We start from the raw sequence: 21,272 nt of genomic DNA, 5'->3' as shown, positions 1-21,272 counted from the left end.
TGGTTTGTCCTCTCCTTGTGTTGGGAAAATAAATGCTGAACTGTATCTTTAAGGCGGGAACGAGCAAGTGACGCGCAACCTGCAAAGCGTCCTTTTGGTTTCCAAGGGAACACTGGAACGGATAGAAGGCAGACGGGCAGGAATTCGACTTCGATTCTACGTATGGATATCAGACAATATTTTTTAACTTTTGAATAATAGATTTTGCATAACTCGAGACTTGCCGATATACCCTGAACTAATACGTTGCTTTATTGGTAAGCAATGCATTGGTTTTTTTTTATACTCTGTTTTAAGTATTTATGTCAGCACCTGAGGGGGAGTTTAACAAAAGACTGCTTGACTGATTGTGCTAAATGTAACTTTATATTCTACCGCCATTTTCCGAAGTATGAGCACATTGAGTAGCATTGTTGAGCACCATGTGGCTTCATGAGCAGTCTGCTTTATTTACCCTTTAGAAATAAAAGTAGTTTTCTATTCAGGAAGATTTTATGTATCCACCTGTACAATGCCTTTTTGCTGGTGTAGCTGTTTTAATCTGCTAGTATAGCTAGCGAAATCATTCATCCAAAACCAGAAGAAAAAGGGGGAGGACTTTGTTCAGACTTTTCTTAATCTTTAACTTGATGTATGTTTTTATATTCTTACCAACTGAATGATCCTGGTGCAGGGCAGAGAGTAGACTGACTCTCAACATCTAGCCACTAATTAATTCAGTAAGACCACCTGATCTGGTCTACCAACGCTGTTAAAATTGGGTTTACTTACGTTTTTCAAATTGTGGAAATACATTGCTGTTAGCTTGAGCTACATTTTTCGCTATGCCTTTGAAATGTTTGACTGCTCTGCTTTGCCCAACAGATCATCTATTGAATGAGTGTATAAGAAGTCTTCTGCTGGGAGAGAGATGGAGAGTGACACTCACACACTGCCACCCCTCCCTACATCTCTTCTTTGTCCCACCACTCTCTACCAGTCCCCACCTTTCTCCTCTCTTCTGCAGACTTCTTCCACTGTCCATGTTTCACTCCCTCTATCTCCTCTGTCTATCCCACCATGCCCTACTTGGCTTTCCCCCACAGCCCCAGCTTCCATTCACCTCAAGACTGAATCTCTCTCCCCTCTTTTAGACTCCCTGTCCCCCCCTCAGTTCCTTGACGGACAAAACTTACACTGCCTCAACTCTCCAACCACATCTGACCAAGATGACTTGACCTGCCTCAACTGGTTACATCAAAGAGGCAATTTGCTTCCCCTGCAGCCCTTGCCCAAAACAACACCACTGCCCCAGCTGGAGCCCCAGGATCCCATACCTACCCAACACCACCTTCCCTCCCCATCCAAGCCCCCTTACTCCTTCAGCAGTCTAATATTCATGGCGATAGACTACTCGCCAGACAAGAGGCTCCCAGTGAAGGGTATCTATGAATGGATATTGAACAGCTTCCCCTACTACAGAGCAGCACCTGGGGGGTGGAGAAACTCTGTTCGACACAACCTGTCTCTGAGTAAGAGCTTCCGTCGGATTCACAGGGACAAGAACCAGGTGAGATGTGTTCACTCGTCTTCAATGTGCCCATTGCATTAAGTCTCACTTTTTGTTTGAAATAATGGTGTTTTGTGATATTGAAGATTGCATATGATGTGTTTTTTCAGTCGGTGGGGAAGGGCTCACTGTGGTGCGTGTGTCCAGAATATCGACCCGCTCTTCTGGAGGTGCTTAGGAAGACCCAGTATTACCACAGCACTAACAGCAACTTACTAAACAACCCTGCATTGTGAGTATGAACAAACAGTTTACTACATTGCCAAATCTCACAAATCCTTCTGTGACTGCCACCATATTTTTGCCCAAATTCTTGTTATTTAACGCAAGTGGGTTAATGATTTGTCTTACAATAGCAGGCTTATCACAGCCCAGTCAAACCCTTACCAGTAGTCCAACTAACTGTATTTGTCTTCCCTCTCTGTCCTGTGCAGGTTGGAGGGAGCGGATTATGGAGTATCTATGGTGTGTGACACTGTGGCGATCTCAGGTTAGCCCTCTATCACTAAGCATGTCAGCCTCCTAGATCTTGATACCCACACTGAAGTTTGTGGGCAAACTATAAAGCCCCAGACAGTATTGTAGTGCCTCTCACAAATTTATTTTTGAAGATGTCGGTTCCCTCGTAATGTTTAGTCATAGATCAGTTGTTCCTCAATTAAACTATCTTTTACACCTTAATTCACCTGCTGAATTCTTTTTCTACCTCTTTACTCCGCATGTTGCATGGTTGGTGGGTTTGTGTGCTGTTGTCTTGGCAACAACCTTCTATTACCTTGGCAACCTATAGCCACAGCAACACCATGGCTCCGCCATTTGTCACTCTCTTTTAGTGCAGTAACTCCCAACATTCCACTCAGAGAGGGATTGTTTACATAGTATGCAGTGTAATGCATGGCTTTTCTATCTCTTTTTTAAAGCTTTTACATCAATTGCTCTACTCTACTGTATAGGACACTATTATAAAATGTTTGCACATTGCACATCAACAATGTATGCGGATACCTATAATGGATGTTGACATGCCACATTTTTCAATGTACAGTACAAAAACTAATTTTGGTCTCTTGTCACACAGATTCCCTTTCACAAACCCTTCTCCTCTCCTCCCCCTCTCCCCCAGCCTTGACCTCAGACAACCCACCTCTCTCCTCAAATCCACCTTGCCCTCTGACCCCTGACCATGAGGAGCTTGTCAATATGGAGGCAGTGGAATATGAAGAAGAGGTTGGTGAGGAGATGGAGAAAGACCCCCTGTCAGACAGCGGCTACATAGAGTTCCATTACTACCAGTATCATCAGTACCAGTATCTGGTCCTGCCCGGGGACACTGAACTGGATCTGGAGACTGTAGAGATCCTGCAGCTGGATGCTGAGGCCCAAGAGGCTGCTGGGTCACTTCTGGACCTGGCAGGGGGTGGACATTAGACTGATCTACAGATAATGACATGCAGTGGGGTCTAAACAAATTGACCAATAGACTGGCCTACACTGTGATGCAAGGAGATTATGTGCAACCTGAGTGATAGAAATTGACAATTCGCTGCTGTGTGTTGACACTGCCTGAGATTTGATTTGCTGTCATGAAGTGATATAGCTACTATGATTGCAAATCCAAGCCACCCTACCTGATGCACTGAAACACATTAAGCCACTCACCACATTAATTGACATAAACCAAACCTTGGCATATGCTTTTGGTACAAATGAGGGAGGAAAAAGATTGATGCTGTACCGATATGATGATACGAAGAATCGAGACCTCTGTATTTTGATGGAATACTTCCGATGAATGATAAACCTACTGCCAGTTAATCCACTCTCAGATTCAGGGGACAAAGAAAGTTATGTTTAATTCTCCTGAATCTTTGTCTGTTCATGATTAACATATTTTTTTAATGTTTTAGATTTTATAATGTCTTTACCAGGGGCACCATTTATTAAACATGTGTTCTTGCTGAGAATATATTTGATTTGTTTGTTTAGAAAGAAACCTTAGACTTCTCATTCCATCTATTTTTCACTTCTCAACTTAACAATAAAGCACAAAACTTTTAAAATATAGGACTGGTAATATTTTTATGTGTCCCAAACCATTTATCATGTACACCTTTTTCAAATATTCAGATAATGACAGGATTCAATGGGCAGACACGCCATCTAGTGGGGGGAATTGACTGGCTATAACAAGCCCCCAAAAATTACATTAAAATGTAATTATCATTTGTATTTGGTTACCCATCTAGGGATTATGTCAAAAGCCAAAACACAAAATGTACATGATAAAATCAATAATCCAGGTCATCTGTAGATTTGAGGTGTATTAAGTATTTTAGATCCCCATTAGCTCCAAAGACTGACTACTACAATAACAATTCACAATGTAGACAAATGTTTTGCCCTATGTACTTTTTTTATTATCTATTTACACTACCGGTCAAAAGTTTTAGAACACCTACTCATTCCAGGGTTTTTCTTTATCTTTACTATTTTCTACATTGTAGACTAATAGTGAAGACAACAAAACTATGAAATAACACATATGGAATCATGTAGTAACCAAAAAGTGTTAAACAAATCAAAATCTATTTTATTTTTGAGATTCTTCAATCAGCTACCCTTTGCCTTGATGATAGCTTTGCACACTTGGCATTCTCTCAACCAGCTTCACCTGGAATGTTTTTCCAACAGTCTTGAAGGAGTTCCCATATATGCTGAGCACTTGTGGGCTGCTTTTCCTTCACTCTGCGGTCCAACTCATTCCAAACCATCTCAATTTGTTTGAGGTCGGGGGATTGTGGAGGCCAGGTCATCTGATGCAGCACTCCATCACTCTCCTTGATAAAATAACCCTTACACAGCCTGGAGGTGTGTTTGGTCATTTCCCTAATGAAAAACAACTAAAAAACAAATGATAGTCCCTATTCTGCCCTTGAATTGCGTTACCATGCAAAACTAGACAGATAGCTAACAACTAAGTCTTCAATAAAACTCCCAAGGCCTGACTTTTCTTGAATGAATATATTGAAAACGTTTGTTGTGAAACATAAACGTTCTCTGTGGCTCAGTTGGTAGAGCAACTGTGGCTCAGTTGGTAGAGCATGGTGTTTGCAACGCCAGCATGGTGTGTGCAACGCCAGGGTTGTGGGTTCGATTCCCACGGGGTACAAAAAATAAAAATAAAAAAAAATTGCATGAAATGAAATGTATGCATTCACTACTGTAAATGAAACTGAAAAATACAGAAAATATACTTTAGTATTCAATTCACATCGACATACTGTAGCTGTTCATTATACATTTCAAGTTGAAGTTGCATAAATACAAAGCACGTGCTAAGGTACCATGCATCTGGCATGATGCCAAACCATATAGCTAATTGTAACTCATATGGTAATTGGCTAACTCCTTTAATTAATCTAATAATGTACAACCATCTCTGTAGAATCACAAAAAATATTACACTAGAAACAGTAACAAAACTTCAGTATTGTATGTTTTACAATTCGTTTACATGACGCACGAGCAAAGTAATACAGCTGACAGCATACATGAAAGACATTGCAATTTGTGTGAGTAAATGCAACCAATCAACATTGATATGTAAGCAACTCTATCAATAACAAGATTATCATCACTAGCTAAATGCTTGAATCGAACTTACAAACAAATATTTTCCGAGGCTGAAGCGTGACAAGAAATAACTACACTGAAAGACCTGCACCGTAGAGTTGTTTTTAGCTGCTTCTATGGGTGCAGAACGAATTCTCTACTTCCTGTTTGCGTACAGTCTTTCTAAGTACCAGAAAGCTCCACTAGGTGGCGAATAACACCATGTAACACAATGAAAATCCATCTTAACCATTGTAATAAAATTATCTGTTACCTTCTAACAGCATGGCAGCACAGTCCCACTAAGCGCAAACCAGATGGGATTGCTGCAGAATGCTGTGGTAGCCATGCTGGTTAAGTGTGCCTTGAATCGTAAATAAATCACAGACAGTATCACCAGCAAAGCACCCCCACACCATAACACCTCCTCCTCCATGCTTTACAGTGGGAAATACACATGCGGAGATCATCTTTTCCCCCACACCGCGTTTCACAAAGACACGGAGGTTGGAACCAAAAATCTCCAATTTGGACTCCAGACTAAAGGACACATTTCCACCGGTCAAATGTCCATTGCTCGTGTTCCTTGGCCCAAGCAAGTCTTCTTCTTATTGGTGTCCTTCAGTAGTGGTTTCTTTGCAGCAATTTGACCATGAAGGCCTGATTCACACAGTCTCCTCTGAACAGTTGATATTGAGATGTGTCTGTTACTTGAACTCTGTGAAGCATTTATGTGGGCTGTAATTTCTGAGGCTGGTAACTCTAATGAACTTATCCTGTGCAGCAGAGGCAACTCTGGGTCTTCCTTTCCTGTTGTGGTCCTCATGAGAGCTAGTTTATCATAGCGCTTGATGTTTTTTTTGACTGCACTTGAAGAAACTTTCAAAGTTCTTGACATTTTCCGTATTGACTGACCTTCATGTCTTAAAGTGATGATGGACTTTCGTTTCGCTTTGCTTATTTGAGCTTTTCTTGCCATAATATGGACTTAGTCTTTTACCAAACAGGGCTATCTTCTGTATACCACATCTACCTTGTCACAACAAAAATAAATCCCACAAAATAACTTTTAACAAGGCACACCTGTTAATTGAAATGCATTCCAGGTGACTACCTCATGAAGCTGGTTGAGAGAATGCCAAGAGTGTGCAAAGCTGTCATCAAGGCAAAGGGTGGCTATTTGAAGTCTCAAATATAAAATATATTTTGATTTGTTTAGCACTTTTTTGGTTACTACATGATTCCATATGTGTTATTTCATAGGTTTGATGTATTAACTATTATTCTACAATGTAGAAAATAGAAAAAAAATTAAGAAAAACCCTGGAATGAATAGGTGTTCTAAAACTTTTGACCAGTAGTAAGTTTAGAGAGCAAGTGTACAAAATTAAATTATAATGTGCTAACCCCATTCATGTTCGTTATGGACATAAATGGGTTTAGCACATTCTGTAGATTCCGCATTAGTAGCCCTCCATTAAAATCTACATTAGCCATCAGCACAAGGGTAAGCATGACCGCCTGGAGGATCTCTGTAAATGTAGTTCTAATACTTCAAGACGTAATGGCATTGACAAAACTACAAGCCCTACAGGTCAATTCGACTGCGGACACGGAAGTGAATGAATTCGTAGTTTGAAAAAGTTTTCAGGACAGCAGTATTGTTCATTTTCTGACTCATTGCTTGTGCCGGTGAATTCCTCATTCGGGATACCAAAGGTAAAACAGTGCTATATCTAATAATTTACGACTATTTGGTGAACAGTAAACCTTCGTTTAAATTTGTTATAAAATAATGTTTCTGTAAGCTTTGCTAGCTAACAAGCTTACTGTAGCGTTAGCTAGTTAAGTTCCGCGTGCGGTACACTAAATTACTTTATACTAACAGCTATCTGAAATATTGTAGTGTGCCCTGTGTACTAGATAGAAAAATTATTGCTATTATAATTATAACTAATGCCCCAACTTGCTATGGTATGATAGGGCTACACGGTTGTCTGTAGTGAATTCTGTTGCTGGGCCTTTTATTTGTAGGTAACGTTAACTAGTTACACAGTTGAAAACCTGTTTTCAGTCATGCATTCCTCATGTTACTTAGTCTGTGACTCTGCCTGTCTGACTGTCATGGTAGAGAAAATCATGGCATGTCACTTAATTTGCTTTTTGGCACCACATCTTCAGAGCACCCGTCATTGCTGTTGGCTATGCTGTCTGTAACACTTAAACGGTGTTTTGAGGACAGTAATTTTATTCTGATTTGAAAATCTCTAGTAAGGTGTGACATTGATAAAGTCTCTAGCTAGAGTAGGTTTAATGTTAGTTAATATTGGCCTGGTTGACTTTTCCCCCTTTCAGTATTTAAAAAAAAATGTTATTTCATCTTTATTTAACCAGGTAGGCTAGTTGAGAGAAAGTTCTCATTTACAACTGCAACCTGGCCAAGATAAAGCAAATCAGTTCAACACATACAACAACACAGAGTTACACATGGAATAAACAAACATACAGTCAATAATACAGTAGGAAAAAAAGTATATATACAGTGTGTGCAAATGAGGTAAGATAAGGGAGGTAAGGCAATAAATACGCCATGGTGGCGAAGTAATTACAATATAGCAATTAAACACTGGAATGGTAGATGTGCAGAAGATGAATGTGCAAGTAGAGATATTGGGGTGCAAAGGAGCAAGATAAATAAATACAGTATGGGGATGAGGTAGTTGGATGGGCTATTTACAGATGGGCTATGTACAGGTGCAATGATCTGTGAGCTGCTCTGACAGCTGACAGGTGCTGCTATGGTGACCAGTGAGCTGAGATAAGGCGGGGATTTACCTAGCAAAGACGATGACCTGGAGCCAGTGGGTTTGGCGACGAGTATGAAGCGAGGGCCAGCCAACGAGAGCTTACAGGTCGCAGTGGTGGGTAGTATATGGTGCTTTGGTGACAAAACGGATGGCACTGTGATAGACTGCATCCAATTTGTTGAGTAGGGTATTGGAGGCTATTTTGTAAATGACATCGCCAAAGTCGAGGATCGGTAGGATTGTCAGTTTTACGAGGGTATGTTTGGTAGCATGAGTGAAGGATGCTTTGTTGTGAAATAGGAAGCCGATTCTAGATGTAATTTTGGATTGGAGATGCTTAATGTGAGTCTGGAAGGAGAGTTTACAGTCTAACCAGACACCCAGGTATTTGTAGTTGTCCACGTATTCTAAGTCAGAACCGTCCAGAGTAGTGATGCGGGCAGGTGCGGGCAGCCATCGGTTGAAGAGCATGCATTTATTTTTACTTTCATTTAAGAGCAGTTGGAGGCCACGGAAGGAGAGTTGTATGGTATTGAAGCTCGTCTGGATGTTAGTTAACAGTGTCCAAAAAAGGGCCAGAAGTATACAGAATGGAGTCGTCTGCGTAGAGGTGGATCAGAGAATCACCAGCAGCAAGAGCGACATCATTGACATATACAGAGAAGAGAGTCGGCCCGAGAATTGAACCCTGTGGCACCCCCATAGAGACTGCCAGAGGTCCGGACAACAGGCCCTCTGATTTGATACACTGAACTATGTCTGAGAAGTAGTTGGTGAACCAGGTAATTTGAGAAACCAAGGCTGTTGAGTCTGCCAATAAGAATGTGGTGATTGACAGAGTCGAAATCCTTGGCCAGGTTGATGAATACGGCTGCACAGTAATGTCTCTTATCGATGGCAGTTATGATATCGTTTAGGACCTCGAGCGTGGCTGAGGTGCACCCATGATCAGCTCTGAAACCAGATTGCATAGCGGAGAAGGTACGGTGGGATTCGAAATGGTCGGTAATCTGTTTGAACTTGGCTTTCGAAGACCTTAGAAAGGCAGGGTAGGATAGATATAGGTCTGTAGCAGTTTGGGTCTAGAGTGTCTCCCCCTTTGAAGAGGGGGATGACCGCAGCAGCTTTCCAATCTTTGTGAATCTCAGACTATACGAAAGAGAGGTTGAACAGGGTAGTAATAGGGGTTGCAACAATTCTGGCAGATAATTTTAGAAAGAGAGGGTTCAGATTGTCTAGCCCGGCTGATTTGTAGGGGTCCAGATTTTGCAGCTCTTTCAGAACATCAGCTATCAGGATTTGGGTGAAGGAGAAATGGGGGAGGCTCGGGCAAGTTGCTGTGGGGGGGTGCAGGGCTGTTGACCAGGGTAGGGGTAGCCAGGCGGAAAGCATGGCCAGCTGTAGAAAAATGCTTATTGAAATTCTTAGTTATAGTGGATTTATCGGTGGTGACAGTGTTTCCTAGCCTCAGTGCAGTGGGCAGCTGGGAGGAGGTGCTCTTATTCTCCATGGACTTCAGTGTCCACGAACATTTTAGAGTTTGTGCTACAGGATGCAAATTTCTGCTTGAAAAAGCTAGCCTTAGCTCTCCTAGCTGCCTGTGTATATTGGTTCCTAACTTCCCTGAAAAGTTGCATATCACGGGGGCTATTCAATGCTAATGCAGAACGCCACAGGATGTTTGTGTGCTGGTCAAGGGCAGTCAGGTCTGGAGAGAACCAAGGGCTATATCTGTTCCTTGTTCAAAATTTTTTGAAAGGGGCATGCTTATTTAAGATGGTGAGGAAGGCACTTTTAAAGAATAACCAGGCATCCTCTACTGATGGGATGAGGTCAATATCCTTCCAGGATACCCGGGCCAGGTCGATTTGAAAGGCCTGCTCGCTGAAGTGTTTTAGGGAGCGTTTGACAGTGATGAGGGGTGGTCGTTTGACTGCAGACCCATTACGGATGCAGGCAATGAGGCAGTGATCGCTGAGATCTTAGTTGAAAACAGCAGAGGTGTATTTTGAGGGCAAGTTGGTTAGGATGATATCTATGAGGGTGCCAGTATTTACGGATTTGGCGTTGTAGCTGGTGGGTTCATTGATAATTTGTGTGAGATTGAGGGCATCAAGCTTAGATTGTAGGATGGCCAGGGTGTTAAGCATGTCCCAGTTTAGGTCACCTAGCAGCACAAGCTCTGAAGATAGATGGGGGGGCAATCAATTCACATATGGTGTCCAGGGCACAGCTGGGGGCTGAAGGTGGTCTATAGCAAGCGGCAACGATGAGAGACTTGTTTCTGGAAAGGTGGATTTTTAAAAGTAGAAGCTATAATTGTTTGGGTACCGATCTGGATAGTATGACAGAACTCTGCAGGCTATCTCTGCAGTAGATTGCAACACCGCCCCCTTTGGCAGTTCTATCTTATCGGAAAATGTTATAGTTAGGGATGGAAATTTCAGGGGTTTTGATGGTCTTCCTAACCTAGGATTCAGACACGGCTAGGACATCCGGGTTGGCAGAGTGTGCTAAAGCAGTGAATAAAACAAACTTAGGGAGGAGGCTTCTAATGTTAACATGCATGAAACCAAGGCTTTTACGGTTACAGAATTCAACAAATGAGAGCACCTGGGGAGTAGGAGTGGAGCTAGGCACTGCAGGGCCTGGATTAACCTCTACATCACCAGAGGAGAAGTAGAATAAGGGTACAGCTAAAGGCTGTAAGAACTGGTTGTCTAGTACGTTCTGAACAGAGAGAAAAAGGAGCAGGTTTCTGGGCGCGATAGAATAGATTCAAGGCATAATGTACAGAACAGACAAAGGTATGGTAGGATGTGAATACAGTGGAGGTAAACCTAGGCATTGAGTAATGATGATATAGATATTGTCTCTGGAAACATCATTTACACCAGGTGATGTCACCGTGTGTGTGGGGGGTGGAACTAAAGGGTTGGCTAAGGCATATTGAGCTGCGCTAGAGGCTATACAGTGAAATATTAGGGAGAGGCATGCGTAGCTGAGTGATCTTAGGGGTCCAGTGAGTAGTGAGGCTGGCTGGAGACACGGCGATTCAGACAGCTAGCGGGCCGGGGCTAGCATAAGGGCCTTAGAGGGACGTTGCGACGGAGGAAGTCTGTTATAGCCTCCTCGTGCGGCGCCTCCTCGATTAGTAGGGTTCCGTGTGGTAAAGGGGTCCAGTCCAATTGACAAAATGGGTATAGTGGCCCAAGAAATTCAGCTAACAGTCCGATATGCTCTAGACAGCTAGCGGGCCACGGCTAGCAAGCTAGCAGATGGGCATTCAGGGGACTTCGCGACGGAGGGGCCAGTTGAATAACCCCTTGGGCAGATTACGCCGGTAGTCCAGTCGTGAAGGATCGGTGGGGCTTCGTACCGGCAGTAAAAGGGGTCCAGGTATTGTAGCCCAGGAGTGGCTGATGGGCCTCTTCAGCTAGCCGGGAGATGGGCCTACCATGGGCTAGCTCCAGGCTAGTTGGTGCTTGCTTCGGGACAGAGACGTTAGACAGGAGTAGACACACGGATTGCAGCTAGCTAGCTGCGATGATCCAGGTGAAAAGGTTCAGAGCTTGGGGTGGGAATCTGGGGAAATGGAGAGAAAATGGGTCCGGTATGCTCTGGTTTGAATCGCGTTGTGCACACTGGCAAGAGTTTTCCGAGCTAAAGGTTAGCTGATGACCGCTAGCAGTGGTTAGCTGACTACTAGCTAGTAGTTAGGGGTTCTGATTCAGAAGTAAGGAAAAATACTGTAGAAAAAAGCAGATCCACACCACATTGGGTGAGGCGGGTTGCAGGAGAGTATTTTGAAGTTGATGTTTTAAAAAATCTATGCAAAGAAAAAATATATAAAATATATATACATGGGACACGACAAAGACATCTGACTGCTACGCCATCTTGGTTATACAATAATGGTTCCCATCTTGCCGTGGGCATGGGCGGCGACTAGCAATGCAACAAAGATCTTTGTTGAGAGGGTTAAAGGAATCTGCATGGATGTGGAGCATGCACTAGCCGGCAGCTGGGTTGATGCATCACACATTCTTAGACACAGTCCTGCACAGAGCCCAACATTGTCTAATGATGAAAGCTTATCTGTGCATAAACTATGAATCATTTCTCACTGGACACTGGGTTCTCCTCAGAAAAAACAAAAATTTTCAACATTACTGTGCTTTTCATAGGCCTCAGTTTGAGCTTGAATTGTTTATACAGGGAGTATGTAATGGGTAGCCTGACGACACACTCAATTCTTCAGATGCTCTGTCGTTCGCTACATACTTTAGTCTGAGACTGCCATCATTGAAGTCGTTTATGGTGAGGGGTGTTGTAGGAAAGTCATCAGCGATTGGATCGTCTCTAACCAATCAGAGTATCAAAGCCAATTACAAACCCATCGGTTTCTGGACCAATCAGACAGCCCCGAATGTGTTTGCATTCTGTGAAGTGTCGGTGATGTACTCGGATCAAGAATTGGCAGATTCGAATATGCTGAGCCGAGGGGCATCGGTCTATGGTCCATGACGGGAACGGGCAAAAGCGATGAGTCATGTTGTCAACAAGGCAGCATGGTCCAGAAACATACATCTCTTTTCCATAAAATATGTTAGAATTTTCAATCACTTTTGCATGTGAAAACACAGAATCCTACTTCTTACTCCACGTGCTTAATTACGTCACTTTCGTTTTGAGCCGACTTCACTGTGGGCTTTGAACAGGGCACCTGGCTCACGCCCGGGAGGCAGCCCGCTTCCAAAACAAATGCAAATAACTTCAACCTGGTGCAAAACACACCTACCTGGGCGCCCGCACCAGTTTAATCTAATCCCCTCACTCATTGCTGGGAAGAAACGAATGTCTGTGGGTGTAGCGTTTAGTCGGAGGAAGGAGTCTGGATAGCCAGGCGATGTAATGGGAAGGAAGTCACCAAAGTTGTAACACCGATTAGTTATACAGTATTATCAGTTTTGATAATAGCTTGATGTGAGGCAGGCCTAAATCTAACCTACTCTAACATTTCACGCCTCAGATTTGCACCATCATTAATGTCAAAATCTTGTGTGTCTCTTCACCCACAGGGAACGATGGGGAGTGAGCCAGGCCCAGTCCAGATTGTGACAGTTTGCAAGGAGGATCACTCCTTTGCCTTGGACACAGAGGCTCTGGGACGGGTTCTGCTGGCACCGGAGGTCCGGGACAAACATGTGGTGGTGCTCTCAGTGGCTGGGGCCTTCCGGAAAGGCAAGAGCTTCATTCTGGACTTCATGCTCCGCTACATGTACAGGAAGGTCAGTGTTTCTGAAATTAGAACATACACACCCATGGTCCTAAGCTTTGTTCAAAGTTCAATATTTCATTAGTTTTATATCACATACAGGTAACTAACTGTATGTTATACCTGTGAGATGTGTGTTATACCTGTGCTCCTTGTACCCTGCAGGCCTGTTAGACTGTCTGTTTCTGTCTGAGGGACTCTATATTCCTGCAGACATACAGTTAATGCCAAAATAAAGGAAACACTGGAATAAATGAGGGATACAAAGTATATATTGAAAGCAGGTGCTTCCACACAGGTGTGGTTCCTGAGTTAATTAAGCAATTAACATCCCATCATGCATTGGGTCATGTCTAAAAATGCTGGGCAGGCCATTATTTTGGCTACGTACCCATAGGCTGACAATGCCCCATCAACAGGGCACTAGTGTTCACTGAATGGTTTGACGAGCATGAAAACGATGTAAACCATATGCCCTAGGCCGTCTCGGTCACCAGATCTCAACCCAATTGAACACTTATGGGAGATTCTGGAGCGGCGCCTGAGACCGGGTATTCCACCACCAACAAAACACCAAATGATGGAATTTCTTGTGGAAGATTAGTGTCGCATCCCTCCAATAGAGTCCCAGACACTTGTAGAATCTATGCCAAGCTGCATTGAAGCAGTTATGTGTCGTTGTGGCCCAATGCCCTATTAAGACACTTTATGTTGGTGTTTCCTTTATTTACAGTTACCTGTATCTCTCCCTTGACCTGAATTGTTTCATGATGTCAGACTTATTCCCAGGGCTGCTGCCAAGTCAGACCAGTCAGTAATGTGTAGTAACGTCTGTGTTCCTCCAGAAGCATGGTGAGGAGTGGCTGGGCCAGGACGATGAGCCCCTGACTGGGTTCAAATGGAGGGGGGGCTCAGAGCCAGAGACCACCGGCATCCAGCTGTGGAGTGAGGTCTTCCTGGTGGAGAAGAGCGATGGAACAGAGGTACTGACTCCAACAGTCAAAACAATGTGCTTAGGAATGATTCTGCCATTGTGCTAGAAAGTTGTTTCGGCACTGGAACTGAAAAGTGTGCAAAGTGTAGTGTTTATGTTATGTATTTGATTGATTGATGGTTGGATTGATTTCTGCCCTCTATAAGGTGGCAGTATTACTGATGGACACCCAGGGTGCATTTGATTACCAGTCAACTGTGAAGGATTGTGCCACAATCTTTGCCCTCAGCACCATGACCAGCTCAATACAGGTGATCTGCTGTGCACTCATGTTATTTGTTATAATTGATGTCAATGTTTATAATATGGTTGTGATTGTTTGTGTGTCTCTTCCAGATCTACAACCTCTCTCAGAACATTCAGGAAGATGATCTGCAGCAGTTGCAGGTCAGTCTTCCTCAGCAGCAGCATGTGTGCCTGGCTAAAGCGACAGACTCTGGCTGACTCTGGCGCTTTGATGTTGTTGGCATGATGCGTCGATTATGAAGGGGACTACTTTTACAGTGGTTGGTTCTTTGTCTCGCTCGCTGAAACCCACACACTGAGAGCTAAAACGACCTTTAACATTGGACAACAGGGAATCCAGACCAACAATGTGTGCCTTGTGTTATCAAATTATATTTGTCACATACACATGTTTAGCAGATGCTTTGCAGATGTAGTGAAATGATTGTGAGTATTTAGGAGCTCGAAGCAGAGCTGCCCTATCTGTCGCCGCCATCTTGCTGCTTGGTCTGGTGTTGGCCAGGCTAGCAACATGTTCCACAACCTGAGAGCGTGGCTCCCCCAGGACACGTAAATTATGGAATTTTAAACACAAGCCTTCAAAGTCATGGAATTTCAGAACATACCTGAAGACAGGGCTCTATATTAACATTTATCATAGACTGTTTGGTTGTTTAGCAAAGAGACCGACATGTGCACAACTGAGGCAAAACAGACTGGTTGGCTTAGGTGGTTGACAACATGCAAACTTTCTTTTCTCTCCAATGTTTGAAAACAAATAAATTTGCACAATGAGCACTTGTCTCAAATAAATCATTATAGTTGTTGGTTAGCTAGCTAGTGAATTTTAGCCATATTAGCATTGGCATGAAATCATTCAAAACACCCCATTACAATACATGGTATTAAGAAAGAGATGAAACTTACTAAAACAAGTCACTTACGATGCCCCACATGGCAGTTTCTTGTCATTGTTGGTAGCTATCTGGCCATCCAGAATCACAACTACTCATGGACTTGAAGCGTGTGCATAGCTTTTGTGACGTCAGCTAACCCATCAAGAGGTAGCACTGGTGCTTCCAACTTAAACAAAGTTAGGAGCACAACATACAATCTAGGAGCACCAGAATATTTTTTTATTTTTTATTGATTGAGATAGAGCAAGAGATCAGTCATTTATTCTTGGCTATGATCATTGATCTTATAAAGAAGCTATCCTTTTCCCTTTCTGTGCCCCCAAATCTTTAGATGTACTGGTAAAGTAACCCGGTTGTTAGCTAGTTAATGAGTTAACATGACTGAACAAGATGTACTGGTAAAGTAACCAGGTTGTTAGCTAGCTAGCTAATGTGGTAACATGACTAAACCAGGTGTAAACAAATGCCTTTGAGTGGTTTTGGAACAGGGTCTAAAAACACTTTTTGGTCCACCAGCCACGTTAGCAGTTAAATGTCCACAACAATGCTTAAAACACATCAGGATAACACTTCTGGTGTTTGGAGGGTATAGTTCCCCTTTAATTTCAGTTGTGCACCTCAAGAGACTGGTGTTTGGCTGGCAGTGTTTCTGTACTGCATCTGTAATAGCAGAGTTTGTGAACCAAAAGACCACCCAAGTGATACAAATCATCACGATATCGTATCATTTTGCCTGATAAGCCTACTTTGCAGTTAACATTTCATTTGTAAAGTTTTATGGGAAAGCATTTAGAAATGACTGTTTCGACATCACTAACTGGCTACACAAAGTGTAGGCACAGGCATTCTCACTTCAGAAATTTGCAAGAAGTACAAATCACTGATGCATTTTTTTTTTTTCACTGTAGTAAAATAATATATTACAACAATTGTTAAATGGGTGATTTAGATTTTTTTCATGGTCGTACTGGTGCTCCCAAAATAAAATGTCAGGTCGCACAGCAATATACCGACCAAAATGGTCGCACTTTAGGGCCCTTCATGAAGGCCACATTATTTACAGTATCTGTTTCTAATAGCAATTATTATTTTCTAATAGCAGTATCTCAAGTTAATTTAGCCATTTTTATTTATGTGTGTGTGTGTGTGTGTGTGTATATATATATATTTCTTTTTTTTCTTGTGCATAATTAATTACACCCTGTGTTCTGTCTTCGTCCAGCTGTTCACAGAGTATGGTCGCCTCGCCATGGATGAAATCTATCTGAAGCCCTTTCAGGTATGTGAACCAAAAGTCTTATAAATATCAAGAAAATGTTGGTTGATCATTTAGGATCTAGACCAATTATCTTGAAGTGCATTTTGACCTTACTCGCAGGCACTTGTTATGGTATGTTTTCTAACGTAAAGTGCCTTGTCTTTACCATACAGTGGTCTCTTTCTATTCTCCCTTTTTCCCCACAGTCTCTGATGTTCCTAATCAGGGATTGGAGCTTTCCCTATGAGTATAAATATGGGCTAAACGGAGGCAGAGAGTTCCTGGATAAACGTCTACAGGTACTAGTCCCTTTTCAGGGTACAAATTGAAGTGCTTTTTGTTGCTTTGCACTGTGTAAGATACAATAGTAAATTCAACCAGGTTCAGTTATGCATTGGTGATAGTAACCAGTATGTGTGATGTTGTGCAGGTGAAGGAGACCCAGCATGAGGAACTACAGACAGTGAGGGAACACATTCATTCCTGCTTCACCTCCATCAACTGTTTCCTGCTACCACATCCTGGGTTGAAGGTGGCCACCAGCCCTGCTTTCAAAGGCCAGCTTAGTGGTATGGCTGCCCCCTTGTCCATCTTGCTAATCCATCTAATGATAACCAATTAACTTGATCTGATTGAACCCTGTGTCTCAGATGTGGCTCCCGAGTTTAAAAAGGAGCTACGCAACCTCATCGCAACACTGCTGCACCCTAACAGCCTGGCTGAGAAAGAGATCAACGGCAACAAAGTCACCTGCAGGGGACTGCTGGAGTTCTTCAAGGTGAGACTGCGTTTAGCCCTCTGAGGTTCCTGCCAGGTTTGTATCATTATGTCATGTTTGACAGTGTAATGTTTATGATTACAGGCATACATCAAGATCTACCAGGGTGAAGACTTGCCACACCCGAAGTCTATGCTGCAGGTACACACCCATTAACCACTTAGGTTTTCTACTTTGAGAGTAAAGTAATATTCCATTGTATTGCTCAACAGAGGAATATAATGCTAATATTGAGGATGTTCATAAGTCTTGAGGTGTTCTTTAATGTCACTAGTCCACTGCCACTAAATGTACAGTATGTCTCTCTCACAAGGCCACAGCAGAGGCCAACAACTTGGCAGCCGTGGCAGCGGCCAAAGACCAGTATTACAAGAACATGGAGAAGGTGGGTTTGTGATGTTGACAAAGAAAGTGAAAGTATTTTTTATCTGATAGAACAATTCCTTTTAACACTCATAAGATCTCACCTTGCATTCTGTTTTCCTCTCTCCCGCTATTGTCCTGAAGGTCTGTGGGGGAGACGTTCCCTATGTGGCTCCTGCCTCTCTGGAGGAGAAGCACCACTTCTTCCTCCAGGAGTCCCTCCATGTCTTCTCCTCCACCAAGAAGATGGGAGGGCAGGAGTTCTGCGACCGCTACCGAGACCAGCTTGAGGCCGAGCTGGTAGAACTGTGGCAGTCTTTCAGTAAGCACAATGAGGTAAGAGTCACACCAGATACATTTGTCAGTAAAAACATTGTATTTTCCATTTTAAATTCACTGATGATAAATTCAAGGTAGAATTATTTAGATCAACATTATAATTAATATGATTTTCTTTTCTTTGTCTTTGAAAGTCAAAGAATGTCTTCAGTGCATTCCGGACGCCCGCAGTGCTTTTTGTCCTTGTGTGCTTCCTGTACGTGCTGTCAGGGCTGTTGCTCTTCATCGGCCTGGCTACAATTGCTTTGATATGTGACTGTGTCTTGGGCCTGGCCATGGTCGCCATGCTCACCTGGAGCTTCATACGCTTTTCGGGAAAATACCGGGGGCTGGGTGGAGTCATCGACCAGACAGCAGGCATCATACTGCAGCAGGTGAGCACATCTTCTGAATTGTGTGTGTGGGCCGATCACATTTGGTGTACAGAGTTTGCAGTTGGACTGTAAAAAAACTAAGCATAGTTATTGTTTGTAAACATTTGTAAGAATCAACATTTTCCACCTTAGAAGTAGTTCAAGTACCCCTGTTTACAGTTTTCATTTAATGCAATTTAATCATGTCCTTTTTCTTTCAGGCCACTGTGGTATTGAACAAGTCGAGGCCAGCTGTGGCTGAGATGAGGAAATCCAGCTAGATGGCCTTGACCCTATTAATCTTAATGCAATACAACATGCGCACAACACAAGCACACATCCCAGCACTAAAGCCTTACCATGCTACCCAATGGAACCAACATACAAGGTGCTGTTACAACACCAACAGATGATTATAATGGCAGTGGGAGGTCAACATGATGCACATTCACCAGCATCTTTTCAATCGCACAATTTTACACTGCATACAAAGGTTATATCAGCGTCTATCTACATAAAGATGAGACCGTAGTCTTACAGAGTATCTGGGGCAAGGTGCATTCTCAGACCCATGGGGTTGTTTATTCCCCTGGACCTGTTTTTAAAATTGACTGACACTGCCATTCTCACACACTTCCCCTCATTTATAAAGACAACCCAGTGATGTTTACGTAGAAACACTAGACCCAAGTATTGTATTATTGGACATGCCATGGATTTGAATGCATCATAATCTATGTATCCTTTGTGACCAATGCTTAGTACTAGGAGGCTGGCCAGGGCGCTTTTAAGTCATGTTAGACTTAAGCAGTGTATCCTCCTGATGCAATTTACCTATGCTGTGCTGTAATGGGGTATACCAGTTATACATGTAGCCAGATCTTTTTTACTTAATGCTGGTCTCTTTATACTGCCCTGTGGCCTTATGCACATTCCTTCCCATTCCCAGTTTTGCATTATGCACCTTATTTGCTTCCCCTTATCCATGTCAGGTATTCCTTGTACTGCTTTCTCTTCTTTCTTGATACCACGATTGGTGATTCTAAAACACAAGCCCACTTTAAAACACAAGCCCACTTGGCTGTGCAAGTGCTAATGCATTCCACTGTTATCCTTTAATTTTTAAACTGCTTCACTGCTTGTAACTTGACCAAAATGTCATATGGTACATTACTTCTGAACTTGGAAGGTTGGTTAAGAGATGTTAGTTGCACTTGAGAAATAAATGCTCCAAAGATGTTATATGTAAGATTTTTCAAAGGAACTTGTGATCATTTTGAATTTATGGGAACCGTTTTCTTAACTGTTTTGTGTGTAAGCAGGTGATGGGTATTGTGAGGCGCTTCAGTGACCTGTCAGCCAAAAAACTACTTATAAGCATAGAGGTACAATAAAAGGCAAGATACCTCTTCCTCAGAATCCAGATAAATCAACATAGTTCTAGAAGTTCCATTGTACCTGGGATAGGATAAAGTAATCCTTCTAAACCCCCTTAAAAGATTTAGATGCACTATTGTAAAGTGGTTGTTCCACTGGATATTATAAGGTGAATGCACCAATTTGTAAGTCGCTCTGGATAAGAGAGTCTGCTAAATGACTTAAATGTAAATGTAAAATTGTCTCTGACATTTCTTTTGCACATTCCATATCTATGTTCCATTCCATTGTTGAGGAGGCTACAATTGGAGGGATTTTTTCCGCAATTACTATTGCACTCTCCCTCCTCTCAGTACAATTATATTTGAACTCATTCCACAAATAAAAAATATTTTACAGTAGCTGCATGAAATTCATGTTCTTATTATTTCTTAATTTAAAAAAATATATTTTGCAATGGTATTTTGTTGGGCCTTGGTATCTGAAATGTTTTATTTTTTAAGAAAAAGTAATGCTTAAGCCAAATAAAATGCATAAGACCTGTGTAAGCTTGGTTGAGTTCTTGATTAGTTAATCACATATACCGATTTCACTTTGTCATGCCAAAAAATGTTTTTTTTTATTATTGATTATGGTCTTCCTTTTATGGAGAGGGTGTCAATATTGAATGGATAAAGGGAAGGACAACATTAGCTATAGTATAAAGATCGCAATCTATTGCGTTCTAAAAATACAGTTAATCATGCTAGTCTTCACATAACTGGAATAGGAAAAATACGTTTGGTGGTCAGTCTTGAAATGGTAATGATGATGAATCAATCACCCATTACTGTTAGTTGGCATCAAGCAGGGTTATTTAAATTATTCATAATTTCGGACAGGTTTTAGTGTTGTAAACTGCTTAGTTGGCTCGTCATCCTTTCATATTCCAGCGTCAGAACCTTTGTTCCTCCTACTTTCCCCTCCTTGATGTCACTCTCCTTTCTGTACTGCACAATGCTGCTCCCACCAACAGTGCGTATAGTGCGTAGTGAAATTTGCTATAGCGAAAATCATGTCCTTGTTTCCTTATATGGTGATCGGCGTCGCGGGCCGCCTTGTTGAACCGAGGCGCGTGCACTGCTGTCGCCACCATTCGCTTCCATATTTGGAAGTGAGTTCAACAAACCTACAGGGGGTGTGGTGAGGCGAGACCGAATACTTTGCTATTATGGATTCTACACTTTGAAATATTATTTTTCTCATGTCTGAATAGCATAGTTGTCCGTAGTACTATATTATTCACACATAATCTCTGTGTTGCAGGGAGCATGTTTTCCCAAAGCTTTATTTCTGTTGATGTCAGTGCCTCAGCTCAGGCATAAAAGTAACCAGATTTTATGTTTTATTTTGACAAACATGAAACGTTATACAGAAGGGTTT

At 42.4% G+C, this 21,272-nt stretch overlaps 2 protein-coding genes across 3 annotated transcripts; both read left to right on the top strand.

The window, feature by feature from the left end:
• The first annotated feature begins 65 nt into the window (after window positions 1–65).
• Window positions 66–3,613, top strand: LOC106611759 (forkhead box protein N3). Its single transcript, XM_014212303.2, has 5 exons — window positions 66–160; window positions 1,134–1,549; window positions 1,660–1,781; window positions 1,984–2,039; window positions 2,628–3,613. Exons 2-5 carry the CDS (start codon window positions 1,379–1,381, stop codon window positions 2,975–2,977), a joined length of 699 nt encoding a protein of 232 aa, XP_014067778.1. The 5' UTR covers window positions 66–160; window positions 1,134–1,378; the 3' UTR covers window positions 2,978–3,613.
• Window positions 3,614–6,748: 3,135 nt separating this feature from the next.
• On the top strand, window positions 6,749–20,398 carry LOC106611760 (atlastin-3). Of its 2 annotated transcripts, none has more exons than XM_014212305.2 (14): window positions 6,749–6,880; window positions 13,050–13,259; window positions 14,092–14,229; window positions 14,387–14,491; window positions 14,577–14,627; window positions 16,605–16,661; window positions 16,847–16,939; window positions 17,071–17,209; window positions 17,291–17,418; window positions 17,503–17,559; window positions 17,732–17,803; window positions 17,926–18,117; window positions 18,255–18,494; window positions 18,695–20,398. In XM_014212305.2, exons 2-14 carry the CDS (start codon window positions 13,056–13,058, stop codon window positions 18,752–18,754), a joined length of 1,536 nt encoding a protein of 511 aa, XP_014067780.1. In that variant the 5' UTR covers window positions 6,749–6,880; window positions 13,050–13,055; the 3' UTR covers window positions 18,755–20,398. The 2 variants fall into 2 exon arrangements, with proteins under 2 accessions (XP_014067780.1, XP_014067781.1); XM_014212306.2 differs by having other exon boundaries at window positions 6,782–6,880; window positions 14,095–14,229.
• The last annotated feature ends 874 nt before the right edge of the window (window positions 20,399–21,272 follow it).

The sequence above is a fragment of the Salmo salar genome, chromosome ssa09 (assembly GCF_905237065.1).
Source record: "Salmo salar chromosome ssa09, Ssal_v3.1, whole genome shotgun sequence".
In the NCBI taxonomy this organism is placed as follows: domain Eukaryota; kingdom Metazoa; phylum Chordata; class Actinopteri; order Salmoniformes; family Salmonidae; genus Salmo; species Salmo salar.
Note: the sequence above shows the minus strand (reverse complement) of the source record. Positions and strands in the feature narration are given on the sequence as shown.